Below are 15,313 nucleotides of genomic sequence, written 5' to 3' on the forward strand. Positions count from 1 at the left end.
AAAGACAGATTGACATACTGTACATGGGGGCACACCATCTCACCGCCTTTAACACATTGACATCTAGACTAGAGTTTTCCAACCTTTATTGACCCAAGGCAAGTACTTTACATTGGAAAAATCTCACAGAACACCACCTAACAAAAATGTCCAAAAAGTTCAGGAATAAACATAAACTTATCTCAATTTGCTCACAAATACACATATTCGGTGCGAAATCTGACTTAGTTGAACACCAAGCTACTGTACTAAAATGTTGTCTTAGTCATTAATTGGACCTTCTAACTTCTAGTGGAAGAGCATTTAATTGGTCTGTCACCAAATGTCGAGATGAACAATCAATTCGTTTTTTTTTTAATGAATCTCTCTTCAGAATCTCTATTTTAACGCTATGTCTTCTTCATGTATCTTGGTAAAATCAGTACCAAAGTTGCAATTGTCTTAACTTTGAACAAGAGTGAAATATTACATGCATTTTTGTTCCTGTCGATGCTGTTAGAACAATAGAGGATGTCATTACTGCGATCTTTATTTTGAAATAAATATACCTTTATTTTGTAATTGTTATACCGGAATGAGCACTTTACAGAATCTCCGTAAACTTTACGCAAAAACTCGGGTGCACTTGTAGCGGCATTTGCCACGCGAGTTCTTTTACCGGTACTTTTTCCTCATCGTCCGTCGTCGTTTTGCCAAAGCCGAACATACAAAGTTAATTAAAGTTTGTTGAAGCATCACATATTTGACTCTAAGGATTTTCTCCGTGAGAAGACTGCCGTTGATTGAAAGCAGGCCAAAGTGGTCAGTAGTATTTTGTATTGTCTCTCGTGATTAGCTTTGACGCCTAGCAAAGCTGCCTTTGTCGTAAATGAAATATGTTGTTTTATGTTGTATTTCTGAACTTTTAGTTTTACGGTGTGTTGCTGTGCAATAAACATCTGTGAAAGGAACTGGAGTCTCGTATCCGAACCAGGGGCAGGAGAGACGGTAATATTTCTCCTCTTTTCATCTATCAATTTGTTGTCACAATGTAATAATGTGATGAGACGGTTATTCATTTGTCTGGTATCAGAAACCAACGCCACAATGTGCCCAAGACTGCAAATTAGACACCCCTGCTCGATAGACTTTGCACAGGTGTTTGTGTTTTGGAGTTACTAAGTGGTCGTGATCTAATTCAGTTTATCTTGAAGGAGTGGAATTGAAGAAATTGGATTCTGATTGAGGCATAATTATCAAACACAACGGCTATATGTCAGTTCACTTGCTTTTCCCATCCACTTCCACCATCTTCATTTGACGGTGAGGACAAGCAGACTGAATTCCGACATCATTCCTCATCACATCCAGGGTCATCGGCCTCATCGTCACTATCACTGTCGTCGCTGTCTTGGTCTGCCTGTTGCTCTAAAACGAAATTATAGCAGTGTATTGTGAACCTCCACTTGGAGATTTGCGTTTGGTCTTTACCTTCTAGCAGCTTCCTTTGGATCAGAGGGAGGAACTCGGAAGCTTCTGGATGATGTGGTTCATAGATGAGAACTGAAAAGATGGCATCAGGTGATTTTTGCCAGCACCAGACGGTTCAATGGATGCGGTGTACATACTCATATTGCATAGTCTTTTGGCCTGCTGGAAGTCTCTCGCCCTCAGAGCTCTGAGGAACTGAAAGCAGAGATTCTCTTTATGAGCCTTCAGGGGTCAAGGTTCACAACAACAAGAGCGGTATCACCTCACCTCAAGCTTCAGTTCCACAGGAACGTCTCTGAGCGAATCTGCATCGTCCTTGGGGTTTTTTCCACACTCATTTTTCTCTCCAGGTGTCGTGTCTTCTATAGAAACCATCATCATGATCTTTATTATTATTGCCGCTCCGCTTTCTTGGTGCAGTACTCTGAATGTGCCTCATAACAACCTGCTGCCGAGCTCGGGGTATGAGCAAACGTCACGTTTTGCATTTTAAGCTCCTTTCCAGGCTCACCCTTCAACCCTGAAAGCAGATTGTCGTTTCAACTATGTTCAAATGCGTATTGCATAACCATTCATCTGCCAATTAATTTAATCCATTGAATGGACACGATCTTCTATTTTTTTTATTCTTGCCTGAACCTTACAAAGTCGATATAAATCACTGTGTATAGAACAAGACGTAATCGTATGTCAGAATCCCAAAAAGTCTCACAATCTGACAAGCAGCGAAAGAATGACTGAAGATGCGCTAGGAGTTTGTTTGGCAAGAGCTAATTTCGTTGCTTAAATCAACAACAAAAAAAGGTACGCTGTTTCGCTAAAAATGTTCCATGTTGAATGTGCATTAAGTATTTACAGCCAAATTTGCTTCTACCAAAGCTCTCACTGTGCGTCTGAAGTAACGTGCATGATTTGGCTATTGAAGTAATTCATGACCATATTTTTACACCGTCAGCATGATTATGTTTTGAAGTTAATCATATAATTCTCAAACTAAATGTTTTGCTTTCAGGTTTATGTTTGAAAAGGAACTCGACACACCTCCATGTTATGCTCATAAAATAAATTCCCGTGCTAGGAGAATTTGTTTGCATCTAACTTACCTAAAGCTTGTCTATATTCCATGAAAGGTTGCCGCGTAACTATGACGCTGTGAGGTTACCATAACAACAAAACAACTCTGGATTTTTCAACTAAATACTGCCCCCTCTGTTGAAGAAAAGACTGCAACTAGGAAAACTTTGAGGAGCCGCTGGATCTCACGGTTGGAACGAATCTGTACCTTCTATCGGTAGTTTGTTGTTACCGTTTCAAATAAAATGGCTGCCAACCACGAAGTTTAAAGAGCTATGGCAAGAAGTACAACAATGAACCGAGTCGATCAGTAGCGTTGCCGAGCGCTGTACGTTTTGTAAGCAAGGTCGCGGTGGCAGTTAGCTTCCCACGGTGCGTTGTAATGAAGTCCCTTTCACTATTTTGTGGGAAAAATTTGGTCGTTACAATGAAGTTGACGTTATAAAGGTGTTTGTTGTAAGCAAAATCCGCAAATGGAAAATGAATGACGTGAAACTGGGAGTTTGAAATGTGAACGTTATTGGGGTGAAAACATATCTCTCTTATCTCGTCGTCTCAATACCCAACAAAAAGTGGCGTCCACTGTTTACAAATATATATAGCTGCAAGATTTGTTTTTACATTGTCTTCATGAGCATATTTGGTCTTGGTATCCCAAAATAATTAAAAGTATTTACGTTACATGACTTTAATATGATGAGACTTGGATTACATCACAAACTACATTGTTTAACAGGTAACTAGTAAGAATAGTGGAGAACATTTTAAAAGTAACCATGCCGACCGACCCTGACAACCATGAAGGTATAATCTTACCATTATCCGCTTCTTGAAAGCTTCAGGGAAACGTTCACCTGTTTCAAAGCAGCTGGCTGCAAGGAAAAGTGAATAAAAATAAATAAATCCTCCAAGTATCCTTGGTCTAATATACACACTGTTATACAATATGAATCAATTTCCACTTCTTGGAACCTAGTTTAAAAGTTAGTCATGAGCAGTGTTCCCTTTAAGATGCGTGGCTCGGCCATTGCGCGAGCGACGAGCCTAGCAAACCCCCACTCCCCCCCCAAAAAACAAAACAAAACAGAAGAACCCGGTAGTAGTTGGATGGGAAAATATACAGTATTCCACCCAGATGACGTGGTAACAGAATCATTTCACACTTCAGTGATCCTCCACAAATTCTTTGTGTGTGTGTGTGTGTGTGTTTGCGCGCGCGTATTCCATCCTGCAAGTCTATTAGTGTGCCAGCGGTATATTGTGTACTGCAGGTGCCGACAGAGACTGTTTCACACGCATTTCCATATAATGAACCCAGAGGCCATCTTGACACCAAAAGAGAACACAGAAACAAAGGCAGGTCGGCGCGTCGCCGACTTGCATGAACTCACCATGTGATTTGTCCAACGTGTATTTCTGTGATGAAGGACCAATGAACATATTGTTTACGATGCAGCATCATTAACAGGAAAACAAAGCCACATCCCGTTGTCATTGTAATGACACGGGTGTGGTTTCTTAAGGCATTTGCCACACATTGACGTATATGTGGTGCACAAATGCTCTGCTCTACTATGTTATCCCGTATACGTTTTTATGAAACATCTGTACATGTTTATCGGTTATAAGGCTGTATATGACAATTCATCCTCATGCTCACGATTATAAATGCAAATTACAATCAGCAGCCCGGAGAGGATAATCGCTCAATTATGCCTCCTGTGTTTGTGTGTGTGTGTGTCTGTGTGAGACAGAGTGAGAGCCAGACAGACAGCAAAGAAACAAAGGCTACCAGCAAATGTCAGCCGCTTACATCACATTCAGACTACATAACAGTATTGAAATATTGATTCATTGTTGGCCACCGTTCCAAAATTTCCAGTATGACCGCCAAGTAAGGCTAATTAAAGCATGTGATGTAACTACTAATCAGAAATCAATATAGGCCGAATTTTGATGGAAAAAAGGGAGATTTAGATGGAAATTGAGAATTTAGATGGATGGGAAAAAAAGGGAATTTAGATGGAAAAACAAAACAAAACTGGGGCCGGGGGATCATTCCTTGATTTATCAATTTGCTTTGTATTGTAAAGATATGAACAGGGCGGCACGGTGGTCCACTGTTTAGCACGTCCGCCTCCATTTGAAAGTTATCCTGTTGCAACCTACAACCTATTCCAGCTTCCTTCAGGTGCAAGGCAGACTGCACACTGGATTTAAAAAGAGGGCACGTGAGCAAACCTTACATTTGGCTTTATGAGTCCCCTTTCACTTAACCTTTGCGTGTCTCTGCCGCACAAGTAGCCCATCTGTCTTTCCCTGAGCGCATTCCTCATTTCCTCACTCGTCATCTGAATTTCCTCATTCTTCATCTGTCCTCTCGCCACCCTCGTCCCACCCTCGGATCATCCTTCTTGGATGCTTTTTCATTTCATTCCTTCCTTTCATCCCATCCATCTGCCTCAACATCTTCGCCTGCAGCTGGGCTTTTGCTTGCCGCTCTTTCCGCCGCCGTCATCTCAGCTGGCTTTCTCACAAGAGAATAGAACATTTGAAGATGGCTATTGTGATTGGTTATTAGGCCTATTGGATCATTCATTATGTATAATTATCCCATTACCTTCACGTTTTCGAGGAGCATTGTGTACTGGTTGCTGACTCGCTCAGGTCGTTGTGGTCGTAAATATTAACAATATTTATGAGCTATTTTCAGCACTAAGATTTCGGTAGCTACATTTGGGCCCTAAAAAAGGTTGATCATAACTGTCACCCTTTTTGTTTGTTATTGACAGATACTGCACGAATGCATCACTGCCCCCAGTCACATATTTGTTTTTGGTGACTCTTTTTGTTGATCCATGATCATCATCCATGTGATGGCACCTTTTTTTTGCTATTTGCTATTCCAAACTGTGCCGTGGCAAGATGAACTGAACTTTACTGTTTGGCAGGGCCATGAGTAATGACCTCCGATCTCATACCTACTTTCCCTCGATGGCAACATTAATGCCATCGGAGTGACAGTTGAAGCTTGAAGGATGCGACACGGCCGAGTGACACGGTTCGGGTGTGAAACAAATGATGTTGGGATCCCACAAATGTAGACAAGGATAGAAGGTTAAACAAAGGTTTTTGTTGACAGAAAAACGGAGAACCGACGAGGCGAAACCAAGGGTCGCTGGCCACAGAGAGCCGGGAAAACATGGAATGAGAAGAAAGCGCTTGCAAAAGTCAAGGTAAGAGTTCAATAAAATTACACTCGCAAACGAAATTGCAAGAGAATTCAATGACCGTATTTTCACGACCGTACGGCCACGTGTCACTTACAGCTGCCAATTCTATAGGTAACGCATACACAAGACGTATTATATTATTGGACACGGGCATGGTAAAACGTACGCTATCTTAAGCAATATCAAACCATGACACCGAGAGATCTTTCGGTGTGTCATGCGCTGCGTGGGCAGCAAATTATGAGGATTTATTCCCTAGCCACACGCCCGTGATTATGATACCAAAACACAAGATGCCAAAAAGAAAATACTGTCAGCTGAATGAAGCCCACATCGTGGCGCCGTGCTCTCCAAAATGTCATCCATCAAACGCGTCAAGCAGGTAGCCATCCATCAAAGACGCTGGCGGCCCCCCCGACACTTCCTCCCTCATGTGTGTCTTCACATCCAATGCTGTCTCTTGGACGTATGAATTTGTGTGACTGCCCCCGTTGCCATTTTGTCTCGTTTTTTTTCTCCCCCGGGTGGCCACAAGTCGCCACTTTGTAAACGTGCGCACTGATAAGAGGTGAGGAATAACCAAACACATTGACTGCAGATCACACACGCGGGCAGACGCCTTTTAATATTTCACCGAGAAGAAGAAAGGAGTGCATACATCATTGTGACAGAGGCAGAATGGAGAGAGACATGGCTCTCTTATCTCCACACACACACGCACTGTCAGAGATTTATAGTACAGGAATTTAATGTTGCCCTCACGCGCACCCGTCTCTCTCTCTCTCTCTCGCATGACTCTCTCACACCATGCAAGCGCATCCATACATCTTTCCTCTGCGTGTGACTTCCCTTCCTCATCCTTCTGTCCACCTCCGATTTCTCCAATGGGCAAGTCCCTTTTTGTCTCTCTTGCCTGCGTTCTCTTGTTGAACTAGAAGTACGGTAACAGATATGTCAAAGTCTCGCGCAGCAACAATACTATACGAAACTGCGAAAGAGTCTGTGCTGTCAGGTACGCATTCTGTGTATAAATAGTGCGATACCGCGAAGGAAGAGCTTGCTGACAGCCATAGAAGACTCTCTAATGGGGACTGGTTAAACCTTAAGCACGAACCATTTAACCGTGATTTATAGAGACACTTGGCAAGGCTCAACTCCTGTTTTTCCCCCTATAGGAAAGTACTGGCGCTGTGTGCCCATGTATTCTCCTCATTGTTTTTTTAAAGGAGTGAAATGAGGTGACTGGAGAGAAAAAAAGCAAATAATTGCTACCAATCATACATAAAATGGGGTTACGGTTGCTCGAGCAGTACGGTGGAATCTGTAAGGTCGAAAACAAGCCATTCAGAAACACTGGTTGACCTCCTGTTATTTTATGATTCACTCGTAAAAGTCTGTTCAACAAGATTGAAATGAACCAAAAGTTTAACAGCCGTACGAGAACGGTAACAAAACGCAAATCTGGCAAAAGATTCCCTCATCGGTTTGATTGAACAACGGCTCAACAACCACTTGACCCACGCAGAACGGCACACAACATTTTGAGGTGCAGGCTGGCAAATACAAATCGGTAAGGCGCGCATGGCCACTCACATTGCAAAAAGAAAAATGCATTTCTTAATCTGTCCCATTTCTGGTTAGTTTTCTTGTTCATGGAGGGTTAGCCTGATTTGTATTCTGGTGTCACTCTATCAGTAGCAAAATTGAATTGGTGGGAAATCACCTTGCTGCTCTGCAATTCCTTAGACAATGGCACGATGATCATCATTTTTGCACTTATATATATTTTTTTGTCTGGTCCTCATTTGACTATTAGAGGTACAACGTATTGGAAAGAGCAAGTAAATGCAGCAGATTGACAAAACTATAAAATGAATCATTTGGATGACTAAATGAATACCTCTCTGGCTGTGTCAATGGAATGACCTTTGTCGAGGTCGAATTTTTTGATACGTAGATTGTGCAAGTGCACCTAATATGCTGCTGGATCTCTGTTTATCTCTCTTAAGGATACGCTACGAGATCATATGCATTGACTTTCTGTCTCCCAAGTGCCTTCCACTGATGGATTGTGTCAATCGCATCCCATCCCTCCCCCATATACATGAACGACACCTGTGATGACAGAGGTTGTTTCAAGGTCACTGAAGATGTCCGTTCTACCATTCAGACTCACACAGGTCATTAAACCGAAGTGGAGAGAACTCTCCCGTGGGAGGATGACCAGCTTTATTTTTTGTTTTGTTTCACGTAATCATAAAAAATTTGCCCAATTCTGAGGATGTGCGTGTGTGTGAATGTGTGTGTTCGTATGTCTGTCTGTCGTACCTGAGCTCAACTGAAAATAATGACCGTTCTTTTCTGCTTCTTGTGCACCTGAAGAACATATTTTGTATGCGGGAGGGGTTCGCAGTCTCACTCACACACACACACAAACACACACGTGCGCACTCTCTCGCCCTTCACCACGGCCCTATAATTTGCCAGATGCTGCGAATTGCCAGTTACTATGGCAACTAGATCCAGGAGAGTTTTTCGTTTTGCTCAGTTTTGGCATATGGCTGCATAGACACACATCGCGTGCGCGCACACACACACACACAAAACCACTGAATGTCCCACCGGTCTCGATCCTACAGCCAATGGTTGTTCACTTATGTTGGCAAGGGAAACCATCAATGCTCACTTGAAATCATTATGAAGTGCAGGTGGTCATTTTTGAACACACACACACACACGCAAACACACACAGACGGACTCACTCACGGAATAAACAGAATCAATACAGTAGAGTACAATGTTATAAGAATACGAGCAGATTTAATGAAAAGAGACATCTGGTTTGTTATTTGAGCTGAACCAACATGGACAACACACACACACACACACACACAAACACATGCACAAGATGGGGTTTTACAGGTGCAGCATTTATATATATAAAAAAAAAACATGTTGAAATGCTGTATGATATTCTGTAATTTCAAGGAAACGAAATCTCAAGTCATCACCGACCCTAAAACGTGTTACTGCTGAGCCAACAAAACAGGATTAAGATTGACACACACGGGCATGTGCGCGCTTATGTGTGTGTGTGTGTGTGTGTGTGTGTGTGTTCATCTGGTTGGCGATGATAAGAGTTTCCTACCCACAGGGAATCGGGTTAAAGTAAAACACAATGGAAGGCAACATGGAGTGTTTGAGGGAGGAAAGGTCAATTTGTTTTGGGGTGCGGCGACCCTAGCCGAGAATTAAAAGTCGAGGGGTGCGTGTGAGATGCCCGTCATTGTTCATGACAGCAGACCTGACTCATCCAAAAACCTCACGCAGGAGATTGTGTTCCATATAGAGTGTGCGGCATGCTGCCGGTTGGATTGGGGAAACGGCAGGTTCACACACGTGCGCAGATTATAATTGAAAGTGAATATAAAATATATATAATAATAAAAAATATAACGTTGCACTGGAAATGGGTTGACAAAAAACGCTTGTATGAGAATAACTTAGCAATACAATAGCATCTAATTGAACATACTGCGATGTAAAGTACAACTCCAATATTGCGTCGAATTTTTGGGGGATGAAAAGCAAAGCTGCACGGGGCTTGTCCTTGATTTGTCCTTCGGGAAGCGGAAAACGGGAATTCCGGCTGCTTATCCGCAGCCCCCGCCTGAAAAGTGCCTGGGTGTTTTACGTATGTCTGACGATCGTCAAGTCCACTACGTCAGCATGACAGAAAGCCGCTCCTCTCTCGTGTCCATTCTGCTGCTTCTTTTTTTTTTTTTTTTCTTTTCGTTAAGCTTAGCAAATTTCCCCCTAAGCTCTGAATCTGCTTCGAGGGGAGCAAAAGCTCCCGGTCCTCCATAACCAAACACTGGAATGGAAGGAATTTACATAAATCTGCATGGCTAATGTACTGTGCAAATTGAAGGAGTGACACTGTGACTTCCCCCTTTTCACATGGATAATATAATACGGCAAGTGACCTCAAACTAAAAATGTAATGGCCTGATAAATCTATTTGTTTCCTTTCATTCAGAGTTGAAAACAAACTGCATTTGTCTGCGTAATTGCCCATGAGCAAGACAGATGGGAGGAGGAGAAAGTGTGAACTAGGAGAGGGAGAGAGATAGAAAACACATTCATAAACAAGGGGGATGGAGGGATCCATTAACGTAGGGTTGTCAAACTCATTTTGTCGCGGGCCATTTTGAGGCGAACGCCTTCCCTCGGAGGGCCGTTAATGGCTGTGAAACCGCCAAAAAAATGTTTCGTCGTCTCATTGCGTGATTACTTGGAAACAACAAATGAATAAAGCAGCAGTTTTGAAATCAGTCAAGACAACTGTAATCGTTGATTCAATTATTGTTCAAATGTGCGTGAAGAGCGTAACAAAATGTACGCATTTTAAAATGTGTACACCGCAACAATAATATGAACAAGATCTTCATCTTCATCAGGTGAAACTCATTTGTTTGGAACAAACAAATTACACTTTGCATTTACTGTGCACGGCTAACAAATAACAACAAAGACAACCGTTTGATGCCAAGTAATGGCTAAGAGATTGCAATTGGCGGTAATTAAAAGCGTATCTGCTCCTGGGGGTGGGGGAGGGGGGGGGACACATTCTGAGTGAGCTGGGCACAACAGTGTGGCAAGACAAGTCCGTCAGACTCCATCAAAACTGACAGTCATTTGTGTACTTTGACATCATTTGGAGGTTAGCGTCATTTTCTATCCATTTTCGAATCCGCTTCTCGGGCAGTCAGAGGGGTCCACCCTGAACTGGTTGTTAGTCAGGGCGCACATAGACAAACGACCATCCGCGCTCTCACTCACGCTTCAGGATAATTTAGTGTTACATTAACTCGCCGTGCACGTTTTTTTTGGGGGGGTGACACGTGGGAGTCTACCTGAGCTGAGTGAAGTTATACAGGGTGGCCCACTTAAAAGTAGCCCGGATTTTTTTTTAAATTAAAATATTTTTTTAATTTTTTTCAAAACATGTATTTAATTACGTGAATGTTACAAGTGACCCAAGTCTTTCCAAAACCTGTTTTTATTACTTACAGGTTACAAGAGATGCTGGAAGTGTCCCCCATTGACATCTATACATTTTTGAGCACGGCACAGGATGTTGGCTGATACTGACTGCAGCTCTGCTAAGGTGATGCTTCGGATAGTGTTGGTGATGTTCTGTTTGAGTTCGTTCAGGGTATGAGGATTATTTGCGTACACCTTTTCTTTTAAATTCCCCCATAGATAAAAATCGCATGATTTGAAAGAATGTACTCCTTCTTCCAACAAGATGGTGCAACATGTCACACGTCCCACATGTCACTGGCATCCATTCATGAAGTCTTTACGGAAGAGCGAACTGTGAGCAAGGGGTTATGGCCACCACGGTCTCCGGACCTGACCTCATGCGATTTTTATCTATGGGGGAATTTAAAAGAAAAGGTGTACGCAAATAATCCTCATACCCTGAACGAACTCAAACGGAACATCACCAACACTATCCGAAGCATCACCTTAGCAGAGCTGCAGTCAGTATCAGCCAACATCCTGTGCCGTGCTCAAAAATGTATAGATGTCAATGGGGGACACTTCCAGCATCTCTTGTAACCTGTAAGTAATAAAAACAGGTTTTGGAAAGACTTGGGTCACTTGTAACATTCACGTAATTAAATACATGTTTTGAAAAAAATTAAAAAAATATTTTAATTTAAAAAAAAATCCGGGCTACTTTTAAGTGGGCCACCCTGTATAATGCAGACATAACCTATGAAAAATCAACGCCTGATGCCAATTTTAGCCACTGAGCCATGTCAAATGTCACAAACGCCTTTGCCCTTTTCTCCGAAAGCATGAATCACATGTCGAGTCAGATCAAGCGATTTATAAATTTATAAATCTCATAATTGGGTGTAGCCAATTATTACCATATGAGAAAATCATTGTAAAATGAGCAATATGTACGGTTTGAAAACCGATGTACTCGAGCATGTCCGATTTGCTTTGAATGAAAGCTTGGCAGAGTTCTTTGGATGTTTGTGTCTTCCATTTTCCTCATGTAGAGCATTTTCTCGGGCCTTCAAGCAGAGTTGCTTGCTTGTAAAATGTTGCTGACAGAAAAGGAACCTTGAGGGTCCGGATGCTTAGTGGACAAGACACACATGCAGAGATCCAAGCGCGCACATACGCGCGCCTCTGGATTTCTGAGTAAAGGACAAGTAACGATCTGCACTCGGATGCAAGAGCGTATTCGTGACGTGTGGATACTTGTTAAGATGTCTAATGAGAATTTATTTTTGGAAAGAATGTTTTCTTTCCCATTTAGCAAACGAAAAAAAAAAGCAGCATATTCGTGTTTGTGTAAATGTGCGTCACCAACGTCACGATCATCCTCCAGTCTGAGTACGTGCAAAACAGGCAGGCGAGCATTTCCACGCAGCCAATCAGAATGCAGCAAGTTGCATCAACAGCAATGAGTCCGTGCTCTCGGAGCTGTGGGATGGTTGGGGGGGGGGGCAGAGCAGAGTGAGAGGGGGCATGGTAAACAACAAGGACAGGCACACACGAAGACACACATTAACTATTGTGGACAAGCCTTCGCTTTCCATTAAGTTCATTGTTGCCCTGAGGATGGGGTAAAAATACTCCAATGTCAAGCGAGGGACCAACACAAGGCGTGTACGGCCACAATGAAAGCAAAATCAAATTCATATCAGAGGCAAATATAGACTGAATGTTCCCGCTACCTGATTTATTCATGTCATCTCTTTTGCGTATATCATTAATACTGTATTTTGAAAGGTACATTTCTAATAGAGTGTTTCCCTAAAAATTCCATCGACAGTACCGTATGTTTATCCACACAAAGGCGGGGGTAGAAAAAAAAATCCAAGCACAAGTCGTGATGTACCCTAACTAGGACATGAGTGGGCGTTTAAACCCATCAGCATGAAAAGCCAGCACCAGCATTAACCCCCCCGCTACCCCCCAATCCTCTCATGACTTCCATAATAGACGTCACATTATATCGGCCCACTTTGTAGTTTCACACTTTCGTCACACATTCATAATTCATCTGTGACCGTGATGTTTCACTCGGCAAGAAATCCTGCTCAGGTGAGATGACTATCTTGAATTTATTGACTGCCAAAGCTCATAAATAAAGCCAGTTAACCGTACAGAGCACAGATAAACTCATCACCTTGCGGGTTGTATTCATTTTCACATCTATCATTCCCATAGAGGGGGGCGGGGGAATCTTCACAATTTCATTTTCCGCAGGTTGCCAAGAACAGTATGTAAAACACAGATTTGGATGTCACATGAGCGGTCAAGAGGTGACACCTTGACATATCTCGGACGAACGGGTGTTTATAGACAAAGAATCTACAATATAGACGCTATCATCATACTTTTTTTTTCAGCTACAATAGGGGCCTAAGACAAGGTGGAGAGAAGCGTTCTAAATTAAATGTTGGACCAAAACCTTACGGACTTTTTGTTAGATTATATACTGTACATCTTTTAAAAAACTGTATTTAGGGCAAATGAGAGGCATTTTCAAGGCTGACTCCCATTCAACTTGAATTCGAATGTGATTTTTTTTGTGATTGGTTAACTCTATAAATCGCCGCACCCCACTTGTAAGAGGGTGTGCACACTTCTGCAACCACAACATTTTCAGTGGTTCATTTTTACTTCACCTCTCAAAAATATATGTTAATCAATTGAATTGGACCGGTTACAAATCACTTTCATGGTGTAAAGTGTTTTGATGTTGTATTTCTGCGTCTTTTTTTTTTTTTTTACTATCAAGTGTTTGAACAGGTGTGTCACGTTTTTTTCTATCCACTGTGACTCTTGTGGCAAACACAACTTTGTACAAGCAATGCATTTCGCTAACACAATTCATAATAATACACATGGTGTAAAAACGTGTATCGTGTACGACCTAACGGCAACACTTGTGTATGTCTCTTTTTTGAGTGACAATGTTACGGTACCATTACTTCTAGTCCACAGCAAAGCACAGCAGGCCTCTATTGAGCTACACCTGAATTCTCTCTCTATTTTGCAGCAAACACAACTCGATACATCCTGGCCACAGGTGTGTTCTCGTGGCTGCTGTTGACGAATGGTCACGCTAAATGTGGATAATTTCAGGAGCACTTGTATCCCCCTTGCTTATCATTTCAGATCAATCTGCTAGATTTCCATCCATCCCTTTCCGTTTTGGCGATGTGGTGTGATGCAGTCATCGGTGCTCATGGCACACACACAATCACATTGATGTGCACGGTGAGCTCCAAACCTCCCGTTTCTCCTTGGTCGTTAATAATGTACTGATGGCAATTCTGAGGTTACTGACCCATTGCAGACCCATTCATCAAACAATACAACAAGCGTATGATATTAATAAATAGGCTGTAGACAAACGCCTACCGGTGGAAAATGGAAACCATCCTTCCCAGGGGTTGAAAGTGGGAGGACGAATGTGATGGAAAGCAGATAAGATGGAATTGTGGTATTAACAGTGGCAATATATTCTTTGTGAAAATCTATAGAGACAAGCATTGGACACGCATTCTGTCAAGCAACACAAAAAGCCGATCCATGCCATAGGCGTACATAAATCCTGATTAAATTGATATACTCCTCCTCCTACCGTGTGTATATGTGTCTCTGTTTACACATTAAAACACGCAAATAGGTCTACATATTCTAAATATGGACACCATCAAATCGGCCTTTTTATTTCGGGCCATGGGAAGTAATCGGTGTATTGCTGTTGTGTGGTACTGCCCTCGAGTGGCTAAAAGATATAATTACAATCCCTGCTTCCCATATTGGCATCGAAATGGTTCGAGGTTGATTCGTGCAAAACCCTTCTTTTTCTTTTTAATCCATTCCATACTCTTTTCATGTTGATCAAATTCAATTTGGATCTGAAGGGTCTTGAAAATATGACTTTCTTTTTTGTCTTCAACACATGTGGGGTTATATCGGTTCGAGAACACCTGAAATAAACCTTTGAAAACAAAGTAACGTGCACAGGTCAATTATTATCTTTACAAAAATATGTCAAGTGTCTGACCAAGAAGAGGTCTTTTGGAGGATTCAAAGTATGATTCAAAACTGGCGGTTTCACAAACCAGTGGTAGAAACTCGAAAAAGGCATTCTAACAGGCTGCATCAGATCCCGTTTGTCATGGGAATCAACCCGCTCATAACAGCTGCAGGAAAGACATTCAGCAAGTCATCAAATGAGTCCTGCACCCACCAACCTCAAATGAGACACTTTATGTAACCTTCTCGATTAACTTCAATTTAGGTGCAAGGAAGATGGATGCCTCAGAGCAACATGGGTTAAAATGAAATTAAAACCAATCTTCTTAAGTCACAGTGTGAGTATTTTTGACCCCTACGCCAACCAATTTGCACCCAAAAAGGTTCGGTTGCTAGGCAACGCCAGTGGGGCGGCAACACGTGTACTGTCGTAGTACCCAGCAGGGGGCGAT

General features: G+C 42.2%; 1 protein-coding gene and 1 long non-coding RNA gene across 2 annotated transcripts; one reads left to right on the forward strand and one right to left on the reverse strand.

Moving 5' to 3' along the window:
• Window positions 1–157: 157 nt before the first annotated feature.
• On the forward strand, window positions 158–3,900 carry LOC127616130 (uncharacterized). The gene is made up of 2 exons (XR_007967041.1): window positions 158–987; window positions 3,816–3,900. It is a non-coding gene; the product is annotated as an uncharacterized LOC127616130 (long non-coding RNA).
• On the reverse strand, window positions 985–2,631 carry erich2 (glutamate-rich 2). The gene is made up of 6 exons (XM_052087550.1): window positions 2,574–2,631; window positions 1,916–1,990; window positions 1,738–1,832; window positions 1,608–1,665; window positions 1,471–1,542; window positions 985–1,407 (listed from the first exon to the last, which is right to left on the reverse strand). The coding sequence occupies exons 1-6, from the start codon at window positions 2,593–2,595 to the stop codon at window positions 1,331–1,333; spliced, it is 399 nt and encodes a 132-aa protein (XP_051943510.1). The 5' UTR covers window positions 2,596–2,631; the 3' UTR covers window positions 985–1,330.
• Window positions 3,901–15,313: the final 11,413 nt, after the last annotated feature.

This window comes from Hippocampus zosterae, chromosome 15, assembly GCF_025434085.1.
Source record: "Hippocampus zosterae strain Florida chromosome 15, ASM2543408v3, whole genome shotgun sequence".
NCBI lineage: Eukaryota > Metazoa > Chordata > Actinopteri > Syngnathiformes > Syngnathidae > Hippocampus > Hippocampus zosterae.